This window comes from Mustela nivalis (assembly GCF_964662115.1).
Source record: "Mustela nivalis genome assembly, chromosome: 16".
In the NCBI taxonomy this organism is placed as follows: Eukaryota; Metazoa; Chordata; class Mammalia; order Carnivora; family Mustelidae; genus Mustela; species Mustela nivalis.
The window spans coordinates 29,059,786-29,087,122 of NC_139035.1; the positions used below are offsets into that span (position 1 = coordinate 29,059,786).

General features: G+C 43.3%; 1 protein-coding gene across 2 annotated transcripts in view; it reads left to right on the forward strand.

The window, feature by feature from the left end:
• The first annotated feature begins 393 nt into the window (after window positions 1-393).
• ACBD3 (acyl-CoA binding domain containing 3) overlaps window positions 394-27,337 on the forward strand; it is a 41,373-nt gene continuing 14,429 nt past the window's right edge. The window contains exons 1-4 of one of the 2 annotated variants that reach the window (XM_082704426.1): window positions 394-771; window positions 23,127-23,268; window positions 23,928-24,068; window positions 27,109-27,267. In XM_082704426.1, the coding sequence (XP_082560552.1) occupies window positions 486-771; window positions 23,127-23,268; window positions 23,928-24,068; window positions 27,109-27,267 (728 nt within the window). In that variant the 5' untranslated portion in view covers window positions 394-485. The remainder of the gene's footprint in view (window positions 772-23,126; window positions 23,269-23,927; window positions 24,069-27,108; window positions 27,268-27,337) is intronic. The other variant, XM_082704427.1, reaches the window with a different exon arrangement.

The window sequence follows — 27,337 nt, forward strand, 5'->3', positions numbered from 1 at the left end:
AGCATTTCCTCAGCGTTGCAGTGAAGACCGAGTCAAAGTGGGGGGCATGTTCCGGGAAGTCCACGACCCCACACGCGGGAAGGGTCTGGGCCTGGAGCGTAGGGCGCCAGCCCACAGTCACCCCGGCCCGCCCCTCGGCGACCCCCACCCCGAGGGCCCCGCCCTCCGGCGACCCCCCAGCCACGCGGGCCCCGCCTCTCTGCGACCCCCAGGCCCGCGGGCCCCGCTCCGACCGCAGCTGGTGGAGGACGCGGGAGGGGAAAACGTGGGAGAACAACGCTCGAGTGAGGACCGGGGCCGGAGGGGCGGGGCCCGCGGGGCTGGGGGTCGCTGAGGGGCGGGGCACGAGCCTCAGCACCTCTCCTGGAGCCTGAGATCCTTCTCAGCGGCGGAAGTTCCGGCGTCCGTAAGTGGAGGTCAGAGGTCAGCAGGAAGTCGATACGTGGCCGCCGCCTGTCCCCGCCGAGGAGGTGCAGCAGCCGGAGATGGCGGCGGTGCTGAACGCAGAGCGACTCGAGGTCTCCGTTGACGGCCTCACGCTGAGCCCGGACCCGGAGGAGCGGCCCGGCGCAGAGGGCGCCCCGCTGCTGCCGCCACCGCTGCCGCCGCCCTCGCCGCCGGGGACAGGCCGGGGACCGGGCGCCGCCGGGGAGCAGCCGGAGCTCGGGGAGGCGGCGGCCGGGGGCGCGGCGGAGGAGGCGCGGCGGCTGGAGCAGCGCTGGGGCTTCGGCCTGGAGGAGCTGTACGGCCTGGCGCTGCGCTTCTTCAAAGGTGAGACCGCCCGGCCCCACCCCCGCTTCGGCCGCCCGGGCAAATCCGACCCGGGGCCGTGGCCAGAGCGTGACCGGGCCAGTCCCCGCCTCGCTCGCCCGGGCCGCGGCGACCGGAGAAAGTTCCGTCCTTGGGGGTCCCCGAAGTTTGTCACCGGTCGCTGGGTCACACCCCTGAAGGGCCTGGAACCTCAGTGTAGTAGTTCGAGCCCTGCCTCCCGGAGGTTACGGGACGTTATACCCAGTTGAGCTTCTTGGGTTTCCATGACCGGGGTGAAGAATGAGCCATTTCTCTCGCAGAGGATCCGTTCTGGGATGACTTTTTGTATGTTCTTTTCCTTCTTCTTTTTCCTGTCGCATTCCTTTTCTTGTTTCCTATGGTAGGCACATCAGACTCCACCGATTTTTACCCCTTTTCGGGGCAGGAAGAAATCGTCCCACAGGTTCTTTCCAGTCGTTCTGCGGAACCGTAAACTCCGGATAGAACTTGCTAACCTGGCACTTTTGATGAGGTAGAGAGGAGGAGATATTAAGCTAATAGGTCCCCCCTGGCTAATCAGCCTCTAAAGGGAAGGGATGCTCACTATGTTCTAGTAACTTCTAGATGCTTAAATTGTACCTTGGAAACAGTGTGCAAGAGTAAATTCTCACTTAAGGCCTAAAAGTACCCTCTTGTTTCTTGCAGAATTAACTGTAAAATGTCTCGCCTTGGAGCACGAGAGAGTGTGTGTGTGTTTTAATCGGTGATTCACTGGTGGTCATACCAGTCACATGATCTTTTCAGTGGGAAAGACTGATGAGAAGCCAGTTAGTTTAATTCTTAGAGATACTTGGATTTTGAGGGGCAAATCTTCGACAGAATGAAACTTTAAAAGTGGTTGCTAGGTTTCGTATGCATTCCGGAACAGCGTATTTATGACACCTCGCCCAAAGGGAGTTCCTTTTGAAGTGCAACACATACTTTAGTAACTGAAGTTGTATAGTTATTGTAGTGATACATGCGAAAGTTATTTGTTCTCTCCCTAAATAACTGCAAACTAATGAAAGTCTTTTCTAAATTTCTAGAACATTCGCTTATTCCACATTCATTGTATTTTTTTTTTAAAGATTTTATTTATTTATCTGACAGAGATCACAAGTAGGCAGAGAGGCAGGCAGAGAGAGAGGATGAAGCAGGCTCCCTGCTGAGCAGAGAGCCCGATGTGGGGCTCGATCCCAGGACCCTGGGATGGTGACCTGAGCTGAAGGCAGAGGCTTTAACCCACTGAGCCACACAGGTGCCCCTCATTGTATTTTTTTATTAAAAAGATTACCCTTGAAATATTCATTGTCATTGGACAGGGAGTTAGCTTTCCATGCACTGGCCTGCTTGGGGAATTGGTGATAGCTAATAGGGTTTGGATCACTTGACCCTTAGGTCACTGGTTTGAATTTAGTGTTTCCTGTGGTGGTGATACATTACCACTTATATAAAAATCTGGTGTTTGCTATACAATTTGTATAACTACATTTTACTTCAAATTTTTATTCTTGGGACTTACTTTTCCAGTGTTCAGCAAGATTATGTAGTAGCACAAACGTGAAAAGGACCCACTTTTTATCTTAGTTTTTGCCAAGTGACTAACAAAAAAATAAAGGTTGGGGTGCCTGGGTGGTTCAGTGGGTTAAGCTTCTGCCTTCAGCTAAGGTCCTGATCTCAGGGTCCAGGGATGGAGCCCCACATCTGGCTCTCTGCTCAGCAGGGAGCCTGCTTCCCTCTCTCTCTCTGCCTACTTGTGATCTCTCTCCTCTCTCTGTTAAATAAATAAAAGAAAATCTTTAAAAAATAAAAAACAAACAGAATTTTTAAAAAAAGGTCATTTTATCTTCTGAGCCTATCTTATTTGAAAGTGGTGGTCTTTTCTTTGAAAGATAAATACACTGAATAATGTGCAGTAAATTTAGCATTGCTTTGGGAGTCAGGAGGCCCTGGATTCTGTTTACCATGTAAACTCCAAGACCTCTTGGTTTTCTGTTCCAAACTCTGTTTCCACGTGTGTGTGTGTGTGTAAAGCAGCTAGTTTAGATGAAATTTGATGTCTCAGGTTTAGGATTTGGTCTAAAGCTGACATCATTTTAACATGCTTGTTGAGTAAGTAGTAGGAGTCCTTAGGGAATCTGTAATTGGGGGTAGGGGCCTAGTTACCAGTGACCTTAGAGAAAAAAGCTGCATTGATAGGTATGGTTCATTCACTTCCTAAGTTAAGCTCTCAGAGCAGTATTCAAATACTTAAAGGAGAAATAGCAGTGTAGCAATTAGAGCTACCTTTCTGCGTGGATCATTACATAGTTGGCCATGATGAGGCCCTTAGGATAAGAGATGCCTAAGGGCTGAGGGGGAAGTCTAGAAGCAGTAAGAAGAATTATGGAAAGTATGTGAGTCAGGTGTTGCTGACTTTGTTTTAATGTGCAAATTATCCCCTGGGCACCACCCAGGTGTCACTTTAATTTTTATTTTTATTTGAGAGGGAGAGTGAGCACACAAGCAGGGGGAGCAGCAGGCAGAGGGAGATACTTGACATTCTTATCAGTTTTATAAGGATTTTTAAAAGATCACTGTTTTGTGTTTTTCTGTACCAGAATTTCAGCAAGAATCAGAAATGATACTAAATTTTATCTTCCACTGTGGAATAAATATGAGTCTTGAGAGCATGGCTATCCATTGAAAATAACTTAGATTGGGAATTATGAATCCTGTTTCTCGTTCCATCCCTGTCACAGTGGTCACAGGCTAGTGACTGAACCCATTATGTCAACTACCTCTTAATTTTATGCAGGTAAAAGTAAAATAATAGATAAAAATTGGGGTGAAAGTAAGTTAGCTTTTTTTTTTTTTTTAAGATTTTATTTATTTATTTGACACAGAGAGAGGGAACACAAGCAGGGGGAGCAGGAGAGGGAGAAGCAGGCTTCTCATCGAGCAGGGAGCCTGATGTGGGCCTTGATCCCAGGACCCTGGGATCATGACCTGAGTGGAAGGCCGCTGCTTAATGACTGAGCCACCCACGTGCCCGGTAAGTTAGCATTCTTACTGTTCAAACTTAAAACATTGTTGGGATGCCTGGCTGGCTCGGTAGAGCATGTGACTCTTTTTTAAAAAAACATTTATTTATTTATTTATTTATTTATTTACTTTTTTTTTTTTTTACTTTTACTTTTTTATTTTTTTATAAACATATATTTTTATCCCCAGGGGTACAGGTCTGTGAATCACCAGGTTTACACACTTCACAGCACTCACCAAAGCACATACCCTCCCCAATGTCCATAATCCCACCCCCTTCTCCCAAACCCCCTCCCCCCCCAAAATATTTATTTTTTTAAACTTTTTATTTTATATAAATAAATATAACTGATATATATAAACATAATATATGTAATATATATAAATATAAATAAATTTATTTATTTGACAGAGAGAGAGATCACAAGGAGGCAGGCAGAGAGAGAGAGGGGGAAGCAGACTCCCTACTGAGCAGAGGGCCTGATGTGGGGCTCCATTCCAGGACCCTGAGATCATGACTTGAGCCGAAGGCAGAGGCTTTAACCTACTGAGCCACCCAGGTGCCCCTTTAATTTTTATTTTTATTTGAGAGAGAGAGTGAGCACACAAGCAGGGGGAGCAGCAGGCAGAGGGAGAGGGAGAAGCAGGCTCCCTGCTGAGCAGGGATTTCCCGGTTTAGGACTCAATTCCAGGACTCTGGGATCATGACCCCATCGAGGCAGATGTTTAACCCACTGAGCCACCCAGGCACCCAAGCATGTGGCTCTTGATCTTATTCTGGATGAAGTTTCATGTTAGGTTACCACTTCATGTATGTTCCTTTTTGCTGTTAAGGAGCTTAGGGTCCAAAAGAGAAGTTAAAGACCCAATGACAGTCACAATACAGTGTGAAGGATGGAAGGGGCAGATGCCATTCCAGAGAGAGGGGTACAGCCAAGAGCCATGAAAGGACAAGGCGTGTGATGGGAAATGGAAAATAGGAAGCAGTGTGATAGAGCTGGAAAGGCACGTTGGTGTCAGATCCACAGAGGGACTTGAATGCCATTGTAAATAGCCTTTTTGTCAGTGACAGTGAAGAACCATTGAAAGTTTTTACAGGGCAGAGCCAACTTGCCAGATTCTAGCTTAGCAGACCTCAGCTGGTGTTCTGAGCTCTTTGGGTAAGGACATATTGGTTGGTTTTATTATAGCCTTTATACTTCTTGGATGGAGCTAACCTGAGGAGTGGTATTTTGGTTTTTAGAGTCTTTGGGGGTGAATGTTTCCTGGTCTAATATTTTATTTCCTCATTACATGAAGCTGTTAGATGGTTGCATTCATTTAAAATTCCAGAGTATTGGGGTACCTGGGTGGCTCAGTGGGTTAAAACCTCTGCCTTCGGCTCAGGTCATGATCCTAGGGTCCTGGGTTTGAGCCCCGCATTGGTGCTCTGCTCAGCGGGGAGCCTGTTTCCTTCTCTCTCTCTGCCTACTTGTGATCTCTGTCAAATAAATAAATAAAATCTTAAAAAAAAAATAAAATTCTAGAGTATTAACCCCAGTATGTGAGGTATTGCTTTGAGATAATATCATGTGTAATATACATTACTCCATGTAATCCTCTGCAGACCTTCTAGGGAGGGTGGTGTTCTGGCTTCTTAGTAAGGGAACTTGAGGGACCTGCATCAGTTACTAGTAAGAGGCAGGGTTGATTCTCAACTTGGATTCCAAAGAGGTCTTCCCAAGAGGTTTTCCTGCTATAGGAGACAAGTGAATAGAAACCCCGCCTTTTCTGATTGTGTTCTGAGGGAAATATTTAGAATTACTATCCTGTTGCCTTATTACATTTTGGAACGTTTTATTTATTTTTTATTTTATTTTATTTATTATTATTTTTTAAAGATTTTATTGATTTATTTGACAGAGATCACAAGTAGGCAGAGAGAGAGATGGGGAAGCAGGCTCCCTGCCAGCAGAGAGCCCGATGCGGGGCTTGATCCCAGGACCCCAGGATCATGACCTGATCTGAAGGCAGAGGCTTTTACTCACTGAGCTACCCACGTGCTCCTTTTTTATTTTATTTTTTTAAAAAAGATTTGGGCACCTGGGTACTCAGTTATTGTGCATTTGCCTTTGGCTTGGGTCATAATCCCAGAGTGCTGGGATCGAGTCCTACATCCGGCTCCTCGCTTGGCAGGAAGTATGCTTCTACCTCTGACCCTCACTGCACTTGTGCTTGCTTTCTCAAATAAATAAAATCTTTTTTTTAAGATTTTTATTGAGAGAGCACAGAGTGGGAGGTGGGGAGAGGGAGAGAGGCAAGCTCCCTGCTTAACAGGGAACCCGATGCGAGGCTCAGTCCTGGGACCCTGAGATCATAACCTGAGGTGAAGACAGATGTTCAACCCACTGAATGACCCAGGCACCCCCTCATTTTGGAACTTTTTAAATAAATTTGCTTGGAAATATTAAGGGCTAATGGATAGATTCATACCGTTTTTCTATACACGATCATATTATCGAGTCTCTTTAGAGACCTGGAGGAACGAAGTGTGAGAGAACCATCTACTCTGAATTCCTACATGATACTATCAGGTTTAAAATTCTGAATGTAATGGGGTGGAAATTGCCTCCAAAGGACTGAAGTAAATGTGCTCATCAAAATATTGACATGCTGAATCCCACTGCTACTAGTACAATATTAGATCTTTTGGGAGGCCTGCATTTAGCTAGTGTAATGATTTTTTTTAACTCTTGTAAATTGAAAATGGATGTGTTAATTCATTGGGGATTGAAAAATGGTGATACTCTAAATGTCTGTTTTTCCTGGAATATATTCCTGCATATACTATTTGGTGTGGAGTATAAATTCAAACAGGAAAGGAAAAATGCTTTGCCTTTATTAGTTTCCAGAATAATGAGTTGTTTCTCTGGTGGCCTTAACATGTGACAGTTTTTATATTGTCTTTAGGTACTTGTGCTTTTAAACATACATATATATATATATATATATATATATATATATATATATATATATGTATGTATGTATGTATTTTAAGTTCTTATCGATGCTCAGTACCATCTTTAACAAGTGGGAGCCTTGTCAGGTTGGCTCTTAAGTTCCTTTGACATGACTGGTAATTTTTCATAGCTTCCTTGCTATCTGGTATGATAAGATATTCCAGGTTATTCTTTTTTTTTTTTTTTTTTAAGATTTTATTTATTTATTTGACAGAGAGAGATCACAAGTAGGCAGAGAGGCAGGCAGAGAGAGAGAGAGGAGGAAGCAGGCTCCCTGCTGAGCAGAGAGCCCGATGCGGGACTCGATCCCAGGACCCTGAGATCATGACCTGAGCCGAAGGCAGCGGCTTAACCCACTGAGCCATCCAGGCGCCCCCCCCCCTTTTTTTTTTTTTTAAGATTTTTTTATTTATTTGACAGAGAGAGATCACAAGTAGGCAGAGAGGCAGGCAGAGAGAGAGAGAGGAGGAATATTCCAGGTTATTCTAACACATTTCCTGCTTCAGCAGGAATCATCAGCCATTTGTCCAAGGAGACATGGTTCCCATTTGTGGGAAATAGCATTTGAAGAGAAGTAATCTGGGTGATGGGAGTGGGTGCTTGTTACTGCTGGATTGGTCATTATTTCTAGGCCTTTTCAGTAGACACATCAAGGGTGTGTGTTGGGGGGGTATTTTTGAGCATACGGTATATAAAAGCTGCAGTTGAATTAGGAGGAACTTAAGTCTTAGACTCAGGGTCTTTCTGGACTTGATGTGTTTCCAGGAGCAGTTCTGGTGATTATAGTCCTTAGTACACTCAGTGTGTTACTGCTTCCAGAGAGGCTGTCAGGTGGACGGGCCGAAGTGGTTGTTTCCTTTTGTCTCCTTTAGGCATGCATTTACAACAGCATGGAGGAATGCCCCATTAAGGTTTTTTAAAAACGTAGAGGTGTAAATTATTCTTTGGTAACTTATGGGTAATTAGTGTGTGCCTCTTGGACTTCAGTGGTCTGGCCTCAGATAATTTCTTTCTTTTTTTTTTTTTTTCTTTTTTGCCTCAGATAATTTCAAGTTTAACTATTACTATCAACCATCTGTTAAATTTTGAGTTTATTTTTTCCTTCTTTTTCATTATCTTTACCTTTAGACATAGCGTGTAATACTATAGGAGGACTTCTAGACCCAAGAGACAATTAAATTGTAACTGCTAGGGGCGCCTGGGTGGCTCAGGACGTTAAGGATCAGACTTGATTTTTGCTCAGGTCCTGATCTTCGGGTCTTCGAGCCCCACGTCCGGCTCTGCTCAGCGTGGAGTCTGCTTGTCCCTCTCCCTCCCCCCAACTTGGATGCTTGCTCTCTCACTCTTCTAAAATAAATAAGTAGAATCTTTATTTAAAAAAAAAAAATAGGAAAGAAATTACAGCCACTAAGAATAGTAATATCTCAGGGTGAGGGGATTAAAAAAAAAGAAGAGAAGAGTGATACCTTTTAGGTATCTCATTTTTTAAATATGCTAGTTCATATTAAATTTGAGCTGAACTGAAGGTTTCTCATGAAGACTGGACTCAAGAATACATTTATACATGTGTGTCTATATCTCTGTGTGTTTAATATAAGTGATTTTAACATCAGTGGAAGCTTCCTGTTTGTCGAATACACATTCGGAGGAGTACACGGATGATAGGTGTAGAATGTGATGAACTTTCCCAAAATGTACATACTCTGGTAACCAACCCCCAGAAGGAGATAATGTTTAAGAGTAGTTTCCCTCTTATCCGTGCTTTTGCTCTTCCTGGTGGTTAGCTGCAGTCCAGAAGCCTGTGATCACCTCCTGACCGAATGTCAGAAGATGGGTAGTAGCCTAACGTTGGGTCACACATCTGGCGTCCTCACCTCACGGCGTCTCATCTGTCATGGAAGCATTTTATCATCTGCCGTAATAAGGGTGAGGACAGAACAGTAAGATATCTTGAGAGAGACCACATTCACTTAACTTTTATTACAGAGTATGTTATTGTTTTATTACTCCTGTCTTACTGTGCCTAATTTTTATAAATTCAGCTTTATTATAGATAGATATATGTAGGAGAAAGCACACTAGGTATCAGGTTTGGTACCATCCACGGTTTCAGGCATCCACGGTAAGCCTTGGAATGTATCCCTCATGGATAGGGGAGGACAACTATGCTTTTGTCTGTTCACTACATGAGATCCGTTCTGGCTCAGGATTTAGGAAGTTGAGCTCTGGAAAAAGCCCGTCTAGGGTCCTTTTTCTAGTTCTGCCACTCAGTTTCTTAAATTCAGTGCCTTCCTTTACTCAAGGGTTGTTGGAAGAGCTACAGGAAATTATATATATAAATTCTCAGCCAAGTGCCTGGCCGTTGATATTCTGCTTATGTTGTTAAGGAGGAAAGATTACCAGGAATTTATTACAGGGTGTGTGGAATTAATTGGGGGGAGGAGTGAGCTTTTATTAAGTAAGCACTTAGTACATGCTAGGCCAATGTTTTACAGTCATTGACTCAGAAATACCGCATTGTGTTATACTTTCTTACAAGTAATATAAAAATTTATCAATCGAATTTTTCTCATTCCAGCATGGAAGAGATGCGGTTTTAATTTTATATTTCTAAAAGATGGATTTTACTCAAAGTATATTCTTTGGGAGTCAGCAGTGTGTTAGGGCCATGAGAGCAAACAGGTTTGATCTTAGACTGGTTTGGTGGAAATACGGTATCTAGGATGAGGGAGGAGAGAGATGGTCTTGCTCTCTTCTCTGCACAGATCAGACAGTCCCTGGATAATGTTTTCAATTTGAGGCATTGTCCTGTGGGGTTGAAGGTAAGTGGAGCTGGTCCAGAAGTGGTCTGGGTGCGGGAATTCACATGAGTGCTGGTGGCTGCGCCGTTGGCGTCTGGCGCTCCACCAGGACTTTGGAACACATTTTATCTGACCCTCACAAAAATGGGGAAGGTACCTCCATTTTATTGGTACCAAAACTGGGGCTCAGAAAGGTTAAGTGAGTAGTCCCTATTATGTACTGAATAGAGCGGGGATGTAAATGTAGGTCTTCGGAAGATGCGAGGGAAGGAGCTACCAATGCTCAGCCCGGAGTAGAGAACTCAGGGCAGACGTGATGGGTATTTTGTGGCTTTTGAGGTCTTAATGGTTAAGTGTGTTTTACTTAACGCTGAGGACTGGAAATAGACCCTATGGATGGAAATGTGAGAGGTTAAGTCAGAATAAAGAACTAAAAACCACAGCCACGCAGAAACGTACTAGAATGTTCCCATTCCATGGACCTGCTCAAGGGTAAGTTAGCAATCGCAAAGTGGGTAGGCTTTGATTCCTTTTTTTTTATTATTATTTTTTTTATTTTCTTTGTATCTGCTGCAGGTTTTTTCTTTGTGGTTACCATGAAGCTTACATAGAATACTTTATAGCTGTATTAGGTTAAACTGTTAACTTCCACAGCATATAGAAACTCTGTGCTTTTCTCTTTCTCCTTCTTGAGGTTACTGATGTCGTCATAGGTGTCTTTTTTACACTGTGTGTGCAGTAACAGGGTATTGTAGGCCACGTGGAGATGCAGAGGGGATTCGGGCTTTGGTTGTGCAGTTCAGTCACTGACGGTGAATGGCCTCTCCGACTCGCAGATTGTATGGCTTCATTTCATCACAGACCATAGAAGGTACAATAAAATACTTCCTTACATCCTCTACCTTACTCTCCAGAGAGAAGAGAAGAATACAGTTTCTGTGTAAACTTACTCTAGCAGTTGAGGTGTGAGACTAAAAACCCTTTGTATAATTAATGTCAGGTGGAAGGGACTTAACGTCGATCTTTCAGAGCTTTGGGCTTGGGAACTGTGATTATAATACTATTGTCAAATTATGCTGCCTTATTAGAACTGTAAAGTTAAGTACTATTGAATTTAATAAGAACATAATTTAGAAGCCATTTCTATTTTTAGTTGCTTGGAAAAAATGTGTTTTGTGTATTGCATTAGTTTCCTATTACTGCTGTAACAAACTGCCACAAATTTAGTGAGTTCAGACTGCACATGCTGTCTCACAGTTCTGGAGGTCAAAAGTTCAAAAGGGGTCCCCCCAGAATTTCACAGTATTAGTCCATTGTTTTCTAGCTTTCAGTATTCATACTCTTAAGTTGTCTGTAGTCTTGGGGTGCAACTGCCTTTGGCTTGGGTCATGATCTCAGGGTCCTGGGATTGAGCTCTGCACTGGGCTCCCTGCTCAGCGGGAAGCCTGCTTCTCCCTTTTCCGCTCCCCTTGATTATGTTCTCTTTCTCTATCTCTGTGTCAAATCAAGTCTTAAAAAAAAAAAAAAGATGTATGTAGTCTTTCTTATTCCTGGTCCTGTGTATGTCACCTATTTTTCTTCCTAGAAGTTTTTAGAATTTTTTTTTTTTATCTCCAGTGTTCAAGAATTTCTGTTACTGTCTTTCTGTTTATTTAATTTTTTTGAACGATTATGTTCAAAGTTCAGTAGTCCTTCTAGTCTCTAAACCTGCATCCTTCATTTCTGGGAAATTTTCTTGAATTATTTCATGATCATTTCCCCTCTTTTTTCCTGTCTTCACACTCTGATACTGTTAATATCGGCTATTGGATCTTCTGAATTGAATTTTAATTCTGTTATGATTTCCATTTTTGTCTTTTTGCTGCCTTTTAAGAGATAGTCTCAACTATTTTCCAGCCTATGAAAGGTTTTTAAAAATTTGTTTTTACGGGCGCCTGGGTGGCTCAGTGGGTTAAGCCTCTGCCTTCAGCTCAGGTCATGATCTCAGGGTCCTGGGATCGAGTCCCACATCGGGCTCTCTGCTAGGCAGGGAGCCTGCTTCCTCCTGCCTCTCTCTCTCTCTCTCTCTCTCTCTCTCTGCCTGCCTCTCTGCCTACTTGTGATCTCTCTCTGTCAAATAAATAAAATCTTAAAAAAAAAAATTTGTTTTTACATTTTTAAATTTGCTTTTACATTTCCAAGAGTTTTTTTTTTTCCTCTAAATTTCTAAATTTCTCTAAATTGTCTTTCTTCCTGGTGCCTTGTTTTGCTTAATGGCCACATCAGTTTCTGTCTCTGAGGATATTAAATGCAAATTTAGTTTTATGTTTTATTTTAAAATTTTCTTTTGGGGGGGCGCCTGGGTGGCTCAGTGGGTTACGCCACTGCCTTCAGCTCAGGTCATGATCTCAGGGTCCTGGGATCGAGTCCCACATCGGGCTCTCTGCTCAGCAGGGAGCCTGCTTCCTCCTCTCTCTCTCTGCCTGCCTCTCTGCCTACTTGTGGTCTCTCTCTGTCAAATAAATAAATAAAATCTCTAAAAAAAAAAAAAATTTCTTTTGGGGGGCCTGGGTGGCTCAGTTGGTTGGGCTTAGTTTTGGCTCTAGTTATAATCTCAGGCTCATGGAATCCAGCCCTGCATCCGGCTCCACACTCAGCATGGAGATTCTCTGCTTGAGATTCTGTCTCCCTCTGCATCCCCTCAGACACACACACACACACACACACACACACACACACTCTCTCTCTCTCTCTCTCAAATAAATTAAACAAACTCTTTAAAATTTTAGACTTTTTTTCCATGTTGGAAGCTTTCTCAAATGTCAGGTAACACGAGGGTATTTATTTGTATAGAAGGGTAAAAACACTGAGCAGCTGATTTTAACCTTGAGCAGAGACCTTTACGGTAGGGTGAAGAGGCAGAGGTTGCATAGGGGAGCCCTCAAACACCAGTGTGGTTCAGATCCGTAACTGGAGGTTTTTTATTCCTGCAAATACTCTGGCCTGCTTCCTGGCACATGGGCTTAATTGTCAGCATTTAGGAACCAGGCAGGAGAAGGGAGTGTGGTTGGGAGTTGTTTCCCATTTACTAGAGAAACTTCTATTTCTCTGTTTGTAGTCCTGCACTTACTCCCAGCCTGGTGTCCTCCCATCTGGAGCATCTGTGATTCAGGTTCTCCAGTAAACATCAGCCCTCTGCTGAAGTTGGGGCGCGGTGGCCATCTGCATGCTTGGGGTTGCCAAGCAGTGGGACGGAGGAGTACCTGCTTCTTAAGAGTTTCAGCCAGCATTCTTGTCTCCATCTAAATTCCAGCTTTTTTTTTTGTTTTGTTTTTAAGATTTTATTTATTTGACAGAGATCACAAGCAGGTAGAGAGGCAAGCAGAAGGAGAGGAGGAAGCAGGCTCCCTGCTAAGCAGAGAGCCCGATGTGGGGCTCAATCCCAGGACCCTGGGATCATGACCTGAGCTGAAGGCAGAGGCATTAACCCACTGAGCCATCCAAGCGTCCCTAAATTCCAGCTTTTCAAGAACCTGCAGCCTTCACTTCCTGAACCCTCGTGGGGTTCTCTAAATGGCTTTCCATATCCCTTTTCTTTGAGGCCTCTTTGAGGATCAGCGCTGACTGTGTGTATTTAATCCACCATGTTTAGCTAGAAGTTTATGTTTTCTGTCCTTTTAATTACATTTGATTTACACTTGATCTTAGCCAAAAGGCCAAGAAGCAATTAATTACATTTGATTTAAAAAGAATAAAAATACCTAGAAACCATTTGGCTTTTGAGCTTACTTCTTCTAGTTCAGAGTCAGCAAACTTTTTTCCTAAAAAGACCAGATAGTATTTTAGGCTTTAATGGTCACATATGGTCTGTGTTCATGTTCATTCTTTTTTGTGTGTTCAGTTTTGCTTTTTGTTGTTGATTTACACCCTTCAGAAAACATAAAGGTCAGGGGTGCCTGGCTGGCTCAGTCAGCGGAACATGCAGCTCTTGATCTTGGGGGTGTGAGTTCAAACGCTGGGTGTAGAGGTTACTTAAAAATACAATCTTTAGGGGCGCCTGGGTGGCTCAGTGGGTTAAGCCACTGCCTTAGGCTCAGGTCCTGATCCCAGAGTCCTGGGATCGATCCCCGCATCGGGCTCTCTGCTCATCAGGGAGCCTGCTTCCTCCTCTCTCTCTGCCTGTCTCTCTGCCTGCCTCTCTGCCTGCTTATGATCTCCGCCTGTCAAATAAATAAATAAAATATTAAAAAAAAAATCAGGGCGCCTGGGTGGCTCAGTGGGTTAAGCCGCTGCCTTCGGCTCAGGTCATGATCTCAGGGTCCTGGGATCGAGTCCCACATCGGGCTCTCTGCTCAGCAGGGAGCCTGCTTCCCTCTCTCTCTCTCTCTGCCTGCCTCTCCGTCTACTTGTGATTTCTCTCTGTCAAATAAATAAATAAAGTCTTTAAAAAAAAAATTTAAAAAAAAATCAATCTTTAGGGGCGCCTGGGTGCCTCAGTGGGTTAAAGCCTCTGCCTTCAGCTCAGATCATGATCCCAGGGTCCCGGGATGGAGCCCCACATTGGGCTTTCTGCTCAGCAGGGAGCCTGCTTCCTCCCCTCTCTCTCTGCCTGCCTCTCTGCCTGCTTGTGATCTCTGTCTGTCAAATAAATAAATAAAATCTTAAAAAAAAAATACAGTCTTTAGGGGTGACTGAGTGGCGCAGTCGGTTAAGCATCAGACTCTTGATTTCTCATGAGTTAGACCCCTGCATCAGGCTCGACGCTGGGCCTGGTGGAGCCTGCTTAAAATTCTTGCTCTTCCTCTCCCTCTGCTCCTCTTCCCTTTAAAATATATAAATAAATAAATAAAATAAAATAAAAACCATTCTTGCTCACAGATCTTTCAGAAACAGCTATAGGTAGAGTTGGTCCAGTTTGCTGACCCCTATTAATCTGTCTCCTTGAACATGGCTTTTATTGGTTTTAAAGAAAAAGAACTTTTAAAAAAATTGTTGCAGGGGCACCTGGGTGGCTCATTGGGTTAAGCCGCTGCCTTTGGCTCAGGTCATGATCTCAGAGTCCTGGGATCGAGTCCCGCATCGGGCTCTCTGCTCAGCAGGGAGCCTGCTTCCCTCTCTCTCTTTCTGCCTGCCTCTCTGTCTACTTGTGATCTCTCTCTGTCAAATAAATAAAATAAAATCTTTAAAAAAAAAATTGTTGCTGGACCGATGCCAGCAGGCAATCTCCTTCAGTCCATTCAAATGAGAACGACTGGCTTTGCGTCCCTTAGGTGGTAGAACTGGTCACTGTCTGCTTCTCGTTGCTGTGTTTGTACACGTGGGTACCTGAAAAATAGCTGTGCAGTTACTTTCGAGTCATAATTTAGGTTTGTCTTTTTGGTTGCTGTGGAAAGCAGAATTCCAAATTGAATATAACTGTGTGCTTTTTTTTTTTTTTTAAAGATTTTATTTATTTATTTGACAGAAAGATTAATTTGGCAGAGAGCCAGGCAGAGAGAGAGGAGGAAGCAGGCTCCCTGCCTAGCAGAGAGCCCGATGCATGGCTTGATCCCAGGACCCTGGGATCATGACCTGAGCTGAAGGCAGAGGCTTTAACCCACTGAGCCACCCAGGCGCCCCTGAGTATAACTTTGTAATCGTTAAACTGCAAGTGCAGGAACCTGGGATGATGCCTGTCTATCCCTTTCTGGCAGGACTGAAATAGAACTTTCCTGTAGGAATATGGCCCTGGTTAAAGTTTTTTGAGTTTCAGCATGGCCTTTTCTAAATGTAGTTAATGGTATTTATAACTTTACTGTTAAGCATATTTAATACTCATAGATCCAAAAATGGTTCAGAAGAAAATGATTCTCATCTAACTCAGAAAACTAAAGATAACGAATCCTGGGATGTGAACCAGAGCTATCTGAAGAGTAAAATAGATGTAATTTTTTAGCTTATACCTACTGGTGTAGATGGTGAAGGGTTTTCATTTTCTGCATTTTCTTTTAAGTTGAGAACATCAGCACAGTGTGGGCTGCCCTGTACTTAGGGTGGCAGGGATTATCTGCACACCCTCCTGTGTTTTCTATGTTCCTCTGGAGAATAATTGATCTGTTAACCTTGTCTCAAAGACTGAAAAATACATTGTCTTGACTTATTTTTTTTTTTTTAAGATTTTATTTATTTTCATAGGGGTTGGGGGGAGAGAGCGTGCCGCCTGCATGAGGTGGGGGGAGAGGGAAGAGCAGACTCCCCTCTGAGCAGGGAGCCAGAACTGGGACTTGATACCAAGACCCTTGGGATCATGACCTATGCCTAAGGCAAATGCTCCAATGACTGAGTCCTACAGGCCTACAGGCGCCCAACTTGTCTGCCTTTCTTTTTTCTTCTTAATGTAATTTTTTGACAGAGATAGCCAGAGAGGGAACACAAGCAGGGGGAGTGGGAAAGGGAGAAGCAAGGCTCTGTGCTGAGCAGGAGCCCGATGGAGGGCTCCATCCCAGAACCCTGGGATCATGACCTGAGCCACCCAGGCGTCCCTTGTCTTGACTTTTTAAAAAATGGTTGTTAAAAGAAAAAATGTGTGTATGTATTTAATATGAAGGTACATATTCGTAATGAAGAAAATTTTGGGAAAATAAAAAAGGAATAAAAAAATCTGTAATCCAGTCTTTTAGAAGTAACTATTATTGTTAACATTTTGGTGTGTTTCCTTTTCTTTGTATTGTTGTGGGTTTTTTGTTTTTGTTTTAGATAAATTTTGTCCCCAACCTGAATGATGATTAACTTAAAGATCCAGTAATAGAGTTTAAAGATAATGGAACAGTTTTTAAACTAACAAGTATGTAAATGATTCTGTGGAAATGCCAGTACAATTCCTAAGAATGGATGTACTGTTTTGCTAATTCTGGCAGAAATGGACCTATAAAGTTAACTTTTTCTTTAGTGAGGTTTGTTGGGCATGGTTTTAGTGGTACTAGTGAACCAAGTGTGATGCTTGGTATTGGGGTTCATGGTGGTAAACAGATTTGACTGCTTGACCAGAACTAACACTTAAAACGTATCACCACCACCCCCCCTTTAAAGATTTTATTTATTGGGCGCCTGAGTTGCTCATCATCTCTGCCCTCAACTCACATCAAGATCCCGGGGTCCTGGAATCAACTGACCCCTGCCCCCACAACTCAGCAGGAGGCCTGTTTCTCAGTCTTCCACTCCCCCTGCTTGTGTTCCCTCTCTCGCTGTCTCTCTCTCTCTTTGTGTCAAATAAGTAAATAAAATCTCTTAAAAATTTATTCATTTATTTATTTGAGAGCGAGTGAAGAAGTGAGAGAGAGAGCACCATGGGATCATGATCTGAGCTGAATGCAGATGCCCAACCTGCTGAGCCACCCAGGCACCCCTAAAGATTTTATTTTTAAGTAATCTCTGTACCCAGTGTCTGGCTCCATCTCAACCCTGAGATCAGGAGTCCATGCTCTGCTGTCTGAGCCAACCAGACACCCCAAAACATACTCATTCCTCTTTTGAAAAATCCCTAATGAATTGGCAGTATATTCTTAATTCCATCAGGCATAAAAAGGGCAGATGTTAAAATGACTCTCAGAAATCCTGAAACTCACCCATTTGAGTACAGATTCCTTGTTTACTCACCAAACCCCTCTGGGCCCTCCCCCCACTCCATTAAAATAACTGTGGTGTAGTCATAGGCTAAAAACCTGTTGATTTCTTTTTCTTTTTCTTATCTGTTGGTTTCAAATCCTCTCCCTGCAGCAAATACGAATTTGTATGTAGGTGTGAAAATTCCTGTATTACATTATATTTACATGATATTACATGACTTAGCAGGAAAGTGTTTGGTCTTCAGTGAGTTAAGTTTCTGCCTGATTTTATCTTTATTTGCATTTACTTAGGTCAAGGCTACTACTTTCATAGAATCTGGGTGTCGTGGTGTGGTCCCCCCCTCCCCCCATCCAAGGGAAAAAAAATCCCTAAAATACTGACTGAACAAAGCAGGAAGCTTGTGCCAAGTGCTCTGCCCCTCCTATTTTTCAGGCTCACTGCACCTTCATTCTTGAGTCACCAGCGCATAATTTCTTTTTACAAGGCTCCAGAAAAATGATGTCGTTAGAATACTTCCTTTTTGGTTGTTTTAAAAAAACAAAAACCGGGACACCTGGGGGTCTTAGTCAGTGAAGCATCTGACTTCTGCTTGGGTCATGATCCCAGGGAGTCCTGGGATGAAGCCCCCACATTGGGCTCCTTGCTCAGCTGGGAGCTTTCTTCTCCCTCCCCCACTCCCTCTGCTTGTGTTCCCGCTCTCACTGTGTCTCTTTCTGGCAAATGAATAAATAAAATCTTTTTTATGAGACTGATGCTCTATCTACTGTGCGAACAAGGCACCTAAATAAAATCTTTTTTAAAAAGCCTTCTTGAGGGCGCCTGGGTGGCAGAGTGGGTTAAAGCCTCTGCTTTCAGCTCAGGTCATGGTCCAGGGTCCTGGGATCGAGCCCTGCATTGGGCTCTCTGCTCACCAGGGAGCCAGCTTCCCCCTGCTTCTCTGCCTACATGTGATTTCTGTCAAATAAATAAACAAAATCTTAAAAATGAAAAATAAAAACAAATAAAAAGCCTTCTTGGGCACCTGGGTGGCTCAGTCGGTTAAACGGCTGCCTTCAACCCAGGTCATGATCCCAGGGTCCTCCTTGTTCAGCAGGAGCCGGCTTCTCCCTCCCTCTGCCTGCCATTCCCCTGCTTGTTCGTCTCTCTGTCTCTCTCTCTCTGTCAAATAAATAAATAAAATCTTAAAAAAAAACACAACAAACCCCAGCCTCCTTATTTAAATTTCAGCTAATAGAACTGTTCTTCAAATCATCACAAGTTGGTGAAAGTGAGAAGAACATTGTTCTGGTCTATGTTTCGTTTCTTTCTTTCTTTCTTTCTTTCTTTTTTTTTTTTTTTTTTTTAAGTTTTTAACCCCAACTGACACCCTGAGATCAAGTGTGTCACGTGCCCCACCGACTGAATCAGCCAGGTGCCCCTGGGCTGTTTCTGATAATTACCTGTGACATAATTAGTACAAGAAAAGTTTTGGTGGTTAATTTGTACAAAGTGAAGGAAGATGGTTAAGGATGGTTATGCACATCTTCAAAATTAAGGAAAGGCTTTTTGGTAAATGGTAGCCCAAAGTAGCCACTGTTGTTTTACACATTTTATTTTTTTTTTTTTAAAGATTTTATTGATTTATTTGACAGACAGAGATCACAAGTAGGCAGAGAGAGAGATGGGGAAGCAGGCTCCCTGCTGAGCAGAGAGCCCAATGCGGGGCTCGATTCCAGGACCCTGGGATCACGACCTGAGCCAAAGGCAAAGGCTTTAACCCACTGAGCCACCCAGGCACCCCTGTTTTACACATTTTAGCAATAGGGTTCTAAGTAGCTAGTTTTATGAGAAAAAATCTTAACTGTAATTTTAAATTAATGAATGAGTTTAGAGAAAGGGAGTATAGGGGCAGACAGGGAGGGGGAGAGAGAATGGGGCTCCTGGTTGGGGGTTGGGAGAAGGAGAGGGGGATTCTAAAGCAGGTTCCACCCCCAGCACAAGCTGACATGGGGCTTGATCCCAAGACCCTGAGATCATGACCTGAGCCGAAATCAAGAGTCAGACACTGAACCAACTGTGCCACCCAGGTGCCCATTAACTGTAATTTTTTAAAAGGAAGATCTATAGTATGTATAAATTGCTCACCCAAATCCTTGAAATTTTATCTTTCTATGTTCTCTGTGGGTCTTTGGCCACATTTTAGGCATTTCTATATAATTCTAAACATACATAAATTTTATGTAAACATATATAATTTTTCATTTTACTTACTTTAGTTAATACATCATAGATCTGTTCTCTGAAATGCTTTGTAGCCCTTATAAATGTCTTTTTAACAGCTGTGTATTCTGTTTCCTGGATTATTGTAATTTAAGTGTTGTGTTGTTGAATAGTTAGATTTTTATTTTTTTAAAGATTTTTATTTATTTATTTGACAGACAGAGATCACAAGTAGGTGGCAGAGAGGTGACCCAGAGAGAGAGAAGGAGCCCTCCAGGCGCCCCTTGCTTTATCTTGATTATAGACTGTGATGGAATTTAATTCAACTTCCAGCCTAGCCTAAGGAGTTGAAACATTATCTTAATACTACTACTTTTATAATGCTACTTCATTATCTTTTTTTTTTTTAAGATTTTATTTATTCATTTGACAGAGATCACAAGTAGGCAGAGAGAGAGGAGGAAACAGGCCCCTTGCTGAGCAGACAGCCAGATGTGGGGCTTGATCCCAGAACCTGGGATCACGACCGGAACCAAAGGCAGAGGCTTTAGCCCATTGACCCAGCCGGGTGCCCCTACTTCATTATCTTTTGATCTATTTTCTTCCAAGGTCAGAAGTAAGCTCTGAAATAATCTTTTCAGTTAGGGATCTGCTTTCTGCTCAGGTCATGATCTCAGGGTCCTCTGATCGAGACCCTCATGGGCATCTGCTGCCCTGTGTGGGGCTCTCCTCTCAGTTGGGTTTCCTGCTCTCTCGGCCGTCTCCCTGCTTGTGCTTTCTCTCTCTCTCTCAAATAAAATCTTTTAAAAGATAAAATATTTTCTTTATCTCAGTGTGATGGTTGTACTTTGTTTACAGTAAATATCTACCTGAAATATGCACTTAGGGCCACCTGAGTGGCTCAGTCGTTGAGCATCTGCCTTCTGGGGTCGTGATCCCAGGGTCCTGGGATCAAGCCCTGCATCGGGGTCCCTGCTTAGCAGGAAGCCTGCTTCTCCCACTCCCCCAGCTTGTGTTCCCTCTCTTGCTGTCTCTCTGTCTGTCAAATAAATAAATAAACAAACCTTTAAAAAAAAATGTGCACCTAGCTACAGCTGTTTACAGTATTGCATATTATAAATTTTTAATTAAACCTCAATAATTTGTAAGTTACATGATGGCAGTGAATTTACACTTGGGCTCAGTATGTATTAAGTTGAAAGTATGAATGTAAAAATACTTTTTATACTCTCCATTAAATGTGGGGCGCCTGGGTGGCTCAGTGGGTTAAGCCGCTGCCTTCGGCTCAGGTCATGATTTCAGGGTCCTGGGATCGAGTCCCGCATCGGGCTCTCTGCTCAGCAGGGAGCCTGCTTCCTCCTCTCTCTCTCTGCCTGCGTCTCTGCCTACTTGTGATCTCTCTCTGTCAAATAAATAAATAAAATCTTAAAAAAAAAAAAAAAAAAACAAAAAACTGTTTACTCTCCATTAAATGAAATAGCATTCTAAGTGTTGGATTTTGAAGTGGGAGTTGCCTTTTCTTAGTAAATACAGAGCTATGATAATCCTGTTCAAAAAGCTTTAGAGGAAGTTACTGCCCTTGATACTAATTGTCTAGTGATACTGTTTGCTCAGTAGCAAAGACAGATGGCAGGTCCACAGGCTGCTGAATTGTTTCAATTTTTATCAGGTAAGGTCAGTGCCACAGGTTTGTCTTTTCTTAATATTTATTTTTGCTAAGTATTGCATGAGTTTGTTCTGCCAGAAAAACAATTCAAGCGTACATAAATGGGAAGGAAACTCCTCTTCAGTCCCCGTCCAGTCATTTTGCCAGTCCTTTCCCTAGAGGCAGGCATTCACTCTTCACAGTTAGGTTTGTTCTTCCACACCTTTGCCCTGGAAAGGTTTGGATGTCGCAAGTAAGGCTTCAGTTCTCAAAGAGACTCCTTTAGTCTCTTGTTGTTGTGACTCCCAGATTTTGCTATTTGCATCTACCTTCATGTAAGGGTCCCTGGGGAATACACGTGTAGGTGTGTTTATGTGTTAGGGTTTTATCAATTCTAAGAATCACTATTATTGTACATGCTTTTTTTTTGTACATGCTATTATTAAGAAAGGAAAACTGCTCTTTTAACTGTAGAATACCAGACTGTCAAGCCCAATCTGATTTTAGAGATGTTAAAGCATATGGGCGGGGAGTGCTTGAATGGATGGCATAGATTGTGTGCTGTGATCCTGTATTGTTTTTTGCAACTTGCTTTGTCACTTAGTATTTCCTATAATTGCTTCATTTATACCACAGTCTGAATATATCACATTATAGCAGTTTATATTATATAATATATAAAATATATTATATATTTTATAAATATATGTTATATAATATAAAATAAATACATAAATAAATATGTAAATAAATACATATATAATATATGATATATTATAGCATATTAGCAGTTTCTTTATTGAGGAACTTTGTAAATTGTTTATGATAGCAAGAAAACCACTGTATCCCCCTGCCTCTGTGTATTCAGGACAGATCACGGGTGGATCACAAGAATTGGAGTGACTGGGTCATGGGGCATGCATATTTTTAGTGTTGAGATAAATTGCTAAATTGCCTTCCAAGATAACTAACAGTGTATACTTTCAAATTAGTATGGGAGAGTGGGTACCTCTTTGTCCCATTCTTAACAGCTCTCCATGTTACCTGACTTTGTTTGAGCTTTGTGATGGCAGAGGCTTTGGTATGTAATGGAAAACCTTTCGCATTTCCTTGACTTGTGAAGTCTAGAATCTTGGGATGCTCCTTGGCAACTTCTGTTTTTTTTTTTCTCCTCCAAGTTTCCTGTTCATAACCTTTAACCCACATTCTTGTCTCATCAGTGATTTTATTTTGGTGACTACTTTATGCATGGATAAAATATGTAGGCAATAGGTACTACCTTTTTTTTAAGTGGCAGTCTCTTATTAGAACCAGTCAATAATTAATGCTACCATTTATCAGAGAAGCAGCACTGTTCTCTCAGGATTTCCCATGTTACCAGCTCCCATTTATATGCAGCGTTGAGTGTTGATGGCAGCCCAGTCTTCACAGGTCAAAGCTGGCTTCACTCTCCATTGCCAGTTAGAAACCTGCCAGAGCCAAGCATGCTGTGGAGGAGGGAGAAGGCTCTGATAGCTGTCATTGCCGCTGTCCCATTACCTTGGGAGGAGCAGTGACTGAGAGTTTGAGGGGTGTCACAGATAGGAAGGGTCTGAGAGGAGGTCAGAGCTTTTGTTTTTTGTTTTTGACCTCGTTTTAGAGTCCCTTCACCGCATCACGCTGCAGTTTGTGACCTTTCAAGGTATGCATTACCTCTTAGGCGTGATCATCTTAAAAGTGTCTGATACAAAATTATTTCTTAAACTTTTAGAAAACGATTGTTACACAGTCTCTGATAAGTGTAGAAGATGTCAGCAGAACAGTTTGTGTATCTGACTGTTAGCTTGACAGATGGGTTTCTCAGTAGAAGTTTGAGCATGAATGTCGGTGCTTGGCTTCATGGGCGAAAAAAAGATCCCTGCATAAAGGGTTTCTGTCTTGAGCTCCAACTATTACAATTTAATATTTGAAATATAAATGTCACCATAAGATTTGTATCCATCACAGGCAGTGTGTGACGTTTCCTTATAAGGGACTTTCAGAATAGAACACCGAAAAATACATTTTTGCCAATTCTAATTGTTTTCATGTTTCTTTATCTTACAGAAAAAGATGGCAAAGCCTTTCATCCAACTTATGAGGAAAAACTGAAGCTTGTGGCACTGCATAAGCAGGTTCTTATGGGTCCATATAATCCAGACACTTGTCCTGAGGTTGGATTCTTTGATGTGTTGGGGAATGACAGGAGGTAACCGTGTTTTGTTGTATAATGACCTTAGTGAGCATAGTGTTGAGAAGAGCACGAAGTAAATTGGTTAAGATGCAGACAGCTGGTTCCTTAGCGTAGAGGAAGACTGAAACAGCCATTTTTGCTTGCAGTGTCTGGAATCTTCAGATGTGTATCTGTTTTTGGCTTGGAGATGTTTATGGGTAAATAATGTGGAAGAAGTTTACTCGTCTGATTATGAACATAAGACAAGGACAACTTCATTTGATTCTTCCCAAGTGACATTAAAAGCAGCCACTTAAAATACAGTCACTGATTTTCTTACTGGGATGAACAGAGTTGTGATAGAAAACAATGCCCTGAGAGCTGTATTCAGTTAAGACTAAAATGTGATAGGAGGAAGGTCAGACTCAGATATCCTTTTGCTCATATGGGAATGAGCAGCAGCGCAGCTGAAGCATAGTTTCCGGCAGTGAGTGTGACTTGTGTGTGACGTGTCTAATTTAGTGTATCAGTCGTGCCATCTTTGTTGAAACTCGAGTTTGGAGCCCTTTGTTGATGGTAGAATCATTCTGCATCTTAGTTGTCATTGAGAATTGTTCACATTTAGGTTGAAATTAAATCATAGTCTTACTCTCTTAGGAAGAGGAGGTAATGACTTTCCTTGTTCTTCCCTGCAGGAGAGAATGGGCAGCCCTGGGGAGCATGTCTAGGGAGGAGGCCATGCTAGAATTTGTCAAGCTCCTACATCGCTGTTGCCATCTCTTTTCAACGTACGTCGCATCCCACAAAATAGAAAAGGAAGAGCAAGAAAAGAAAAGGTGAAGTTCGAGGACACAGCATACTTTATTCCTGTGCAGCCCCAGTCCTGGTGCTTTTTTGCCTTATGGAATCACGTGTCCCACTGCCCTTGGATCCCCACTTCCTTTTATCTATTTATTTACTTTTAAAGACTACTTATTTTTTAGAGATAGAGAGCATGCAAGCAGGGGGAAAGCAGAGAGAGAAGGGAAGAGAGAATTTCAAGCAGACTGAGCGCAGAGCCTGATGCAGGACTTGATCTCACGACCCTGAGATCCTGACCTCAGCCGGAATCAAGAATCTTACACTTAACCGACTGTGCCACCCAGGTGCCCCCAGATTCCCCACTTCTTACTCCAGTTGTTCAGACCTGCTGGTGTGAGCAGGTATCCATACTAGGAGTTTGAGGGGGCAGGGAGCTGCTGCTTCTTTCTGGCTGTCCCTTTGAAAGGAACCACCTGTCCATCACAGCAGCATTCCTCTTGTCCTGGTTATACCAAGATTTTGAGCAAACTCCACTGTAAACTCAGCCCCTCTCCCCACCCTTACCCCCTGGTCTGACACTCCGTTTGCTCTTGTTTCCCTCGAGCTTCTTAAAGATTATGCCACAAATCTTGACTATCTCCTGCACTGTGTGGTAGATCTTATGGAGACATGCATATTGTCTCTGGCTCCTAGGTGGCTTATTGTTTCCAGGGGGCAGGGAGGATGCTGCTGTTTATGTTGATGGGATTTTTTTTTTTTGTCATAACTGAGTTCAACAGCATTACAGTTAACACCTTATTTTGTGTGTGTGTGTGTGTGTGTGTGTGTGTGGTTTTTTTTTTTTTTTTTTCCTCCAAGATTTATATATTTCAGAGAGTGCTGGTCGGGGTGGGGGCAGAGGGAGAGGGAGAGAGACTCTCCAGCAGACTCCCCAACCAGGGCTCTAAGTCAGCAACATACAACACTGGGTGTAATTTATTCCTGTTTAAGATGATAGGAAGTAGCTTAATACATTTTCAGAAGATTCTGGGGGTGCCTGAGTGGCTCAGTTGGTTAAGCAACTGCCTTTGGCTCAGGTCATGATCCTGGAGTCCCAGGATTGAGTCCCGCATCAGGCTCCCTGCTCGGCAGGGAGTCTGCTTCTCCCGCTGACCTTTTCTCCACTCATGCTCTTTCTCTTTCATTGTCTCTCTCACTCTCTAAAAAAGAAATAAAATTAAAAAAAAAAAAAGAAGAAAAGATACTTATCCAAAGGAAAAGTTTTGATTCGGGCAACCCCCTTGGGTCCCCTCCCTCTTTGGGAGTTTTGCATTGTTACTTTACTGTCGCTCAATAAACCTTGCTTCGCTGCTCAAAAAAAAAAGTTTTGATTCATAGTGGTAAATTGAATATTTAGTAGTCATCTTAACCTGTAAAACTGCATTTTTCCTTTTAAAATGTATTTACAGGGACACTTGGGTGGCTTAATCATTAAGCCTCTGTCTTTGGCTCAGGTCACAATCCTGGCATCCCTGGATCTGATCGATGCCTCCTGCATTGAGCTTCTTGCTCAGTGGGGAGTCTCCTTCCCCCTCTGTCCTTGCCCCTGCTCCTGTGTGCGCGCACTCGCTTGCTCTCTCTCTCTCTCAAAAGAAATAAAATCTTTTTTAAAAATATACCTCTGTCATGAGGTAAAATCCAGCTAGCACCCTTTGAAAGCATTTAAGACCAGACTTCCTCCTACAGTCCCAGCTCTGGCTGTGGAACACACCTTGTCCTCTACCAGCCATGACAGGTTAAAAATAGGTCATGTTATTGCTGTATTTTGAGCCCTGGCTGTGGCTCGGATGTGCTGTTCATTACTTAGAGGAATTTGGGGAGAGAAGTGGGGTAAGTCGAGCAGTTTTCGTGGTAGGACCAAGAAAGGGTGTCCCCTCAGATCCCTCCAGAGCACCTGTATCCCATCCTCCGCTGTCCTGCCCTTCACACTGTGCTCAGCTGGCTAGCGCCCCCTGCCTTCCTCTTGCCTCAGGGCCTGTGCTCCCCAGGAGAGGGGCCGAGGGTGGGCTGGAGCTGGGTAGGGGCTGCACCTGCATTTCCAACTCTTCTTTTTCTCTTAAATTCAAAGCTTTGATAGTTTTTAATGGTCAGAAGTAATATACAGATACATGTGATACAAATATTTTTCATTTATGACAGTATGTGAAGCACAGACCAAAAACATTCCCTCCTACCTTGCTTTCTAGGACACATTTAAGGTGTATCTTTTTTTAGAAAAAGATTTATTTATTTAAATAAATAATAGCGCGAGTGCACATGCGCATGTCAGGGAGGGACAGAGAGAGAGAGAAAGTTTAGCAGACTTCTGTGTGGAGCGTGGAGCCTGGCTGGGGGCTCTGTCCCAGGACCCTGAGATCACAACGTAAGCCAAAGCAAGAATTGGATGCTGAACTGACTATGCCATCCAGGCGCCCCCAGTTAAAGTATTTCTTTGCAAACCTTTTCATAGTCCCTGTTCTTTTCATTAAACAACCATATCAAGTGTCTGCATGTCAGGCCACACAGTCATGGTTTTTTTGTGGCTACAGGCCATCCTGGTGCATTACTCATTTTAGATGCGTGCATTGAGTGCTTGTCCTATCTAGCACCGTGCTCAGCGCTGTGGATAGAGCGCTGGGAGATAGGCAGCCTTTGCCCTTGTGGGGCACAGACTTGAACAGAAGGGCGGGTGCAGTGCTGAATTTCTCACACAGATGGAATTACAAGCACAGCAGACAGTGGGAAGGGAAAGCCTACGATGCTGTGAGCATAGGTGAGGGAAACCTGCCGGGGGGTGGGCACATCGTGATCTCAGTGGTCTCTTACTAGTGGACACCTTTCTCTTCTGTGCGGCCATAATTTCTGCTGTGTTCTCACTGATTGTGAGATTGACGTCACAGGATAAATTTCTACCAATGAAGTGTATATATTTCAAATATCATTAATACAACCACATTGTTCTCTCCGAGTTGTGTCCGTTTTCACTGGGAAATCGTCTTCAGTTATGTTAGGCAGGGTTCTTGGTACAGGGCTCACCGTGTCTGTTCTGGCTTATAGGAAAGAGGAGGAAGAGCGGCGGCGGCGTGAAGAGGAGGAGAGGGAGCGTCTGCAGAAGGAGGAGGAGAAGCGCAGGAGAGAGGAGGAGGAGAGGCTGAGGCAGGAGGAAGAGGAGAGGAGGCGAGTAGAAGACGAGAGGCTCCGGCTGGAGCAGCAGAAGTAAGCGGGTCGGACAGCTTGTGTTTAAGCACAAGAGCCGGACCTCCACAGCCTCTGGGTGCCATTCCTT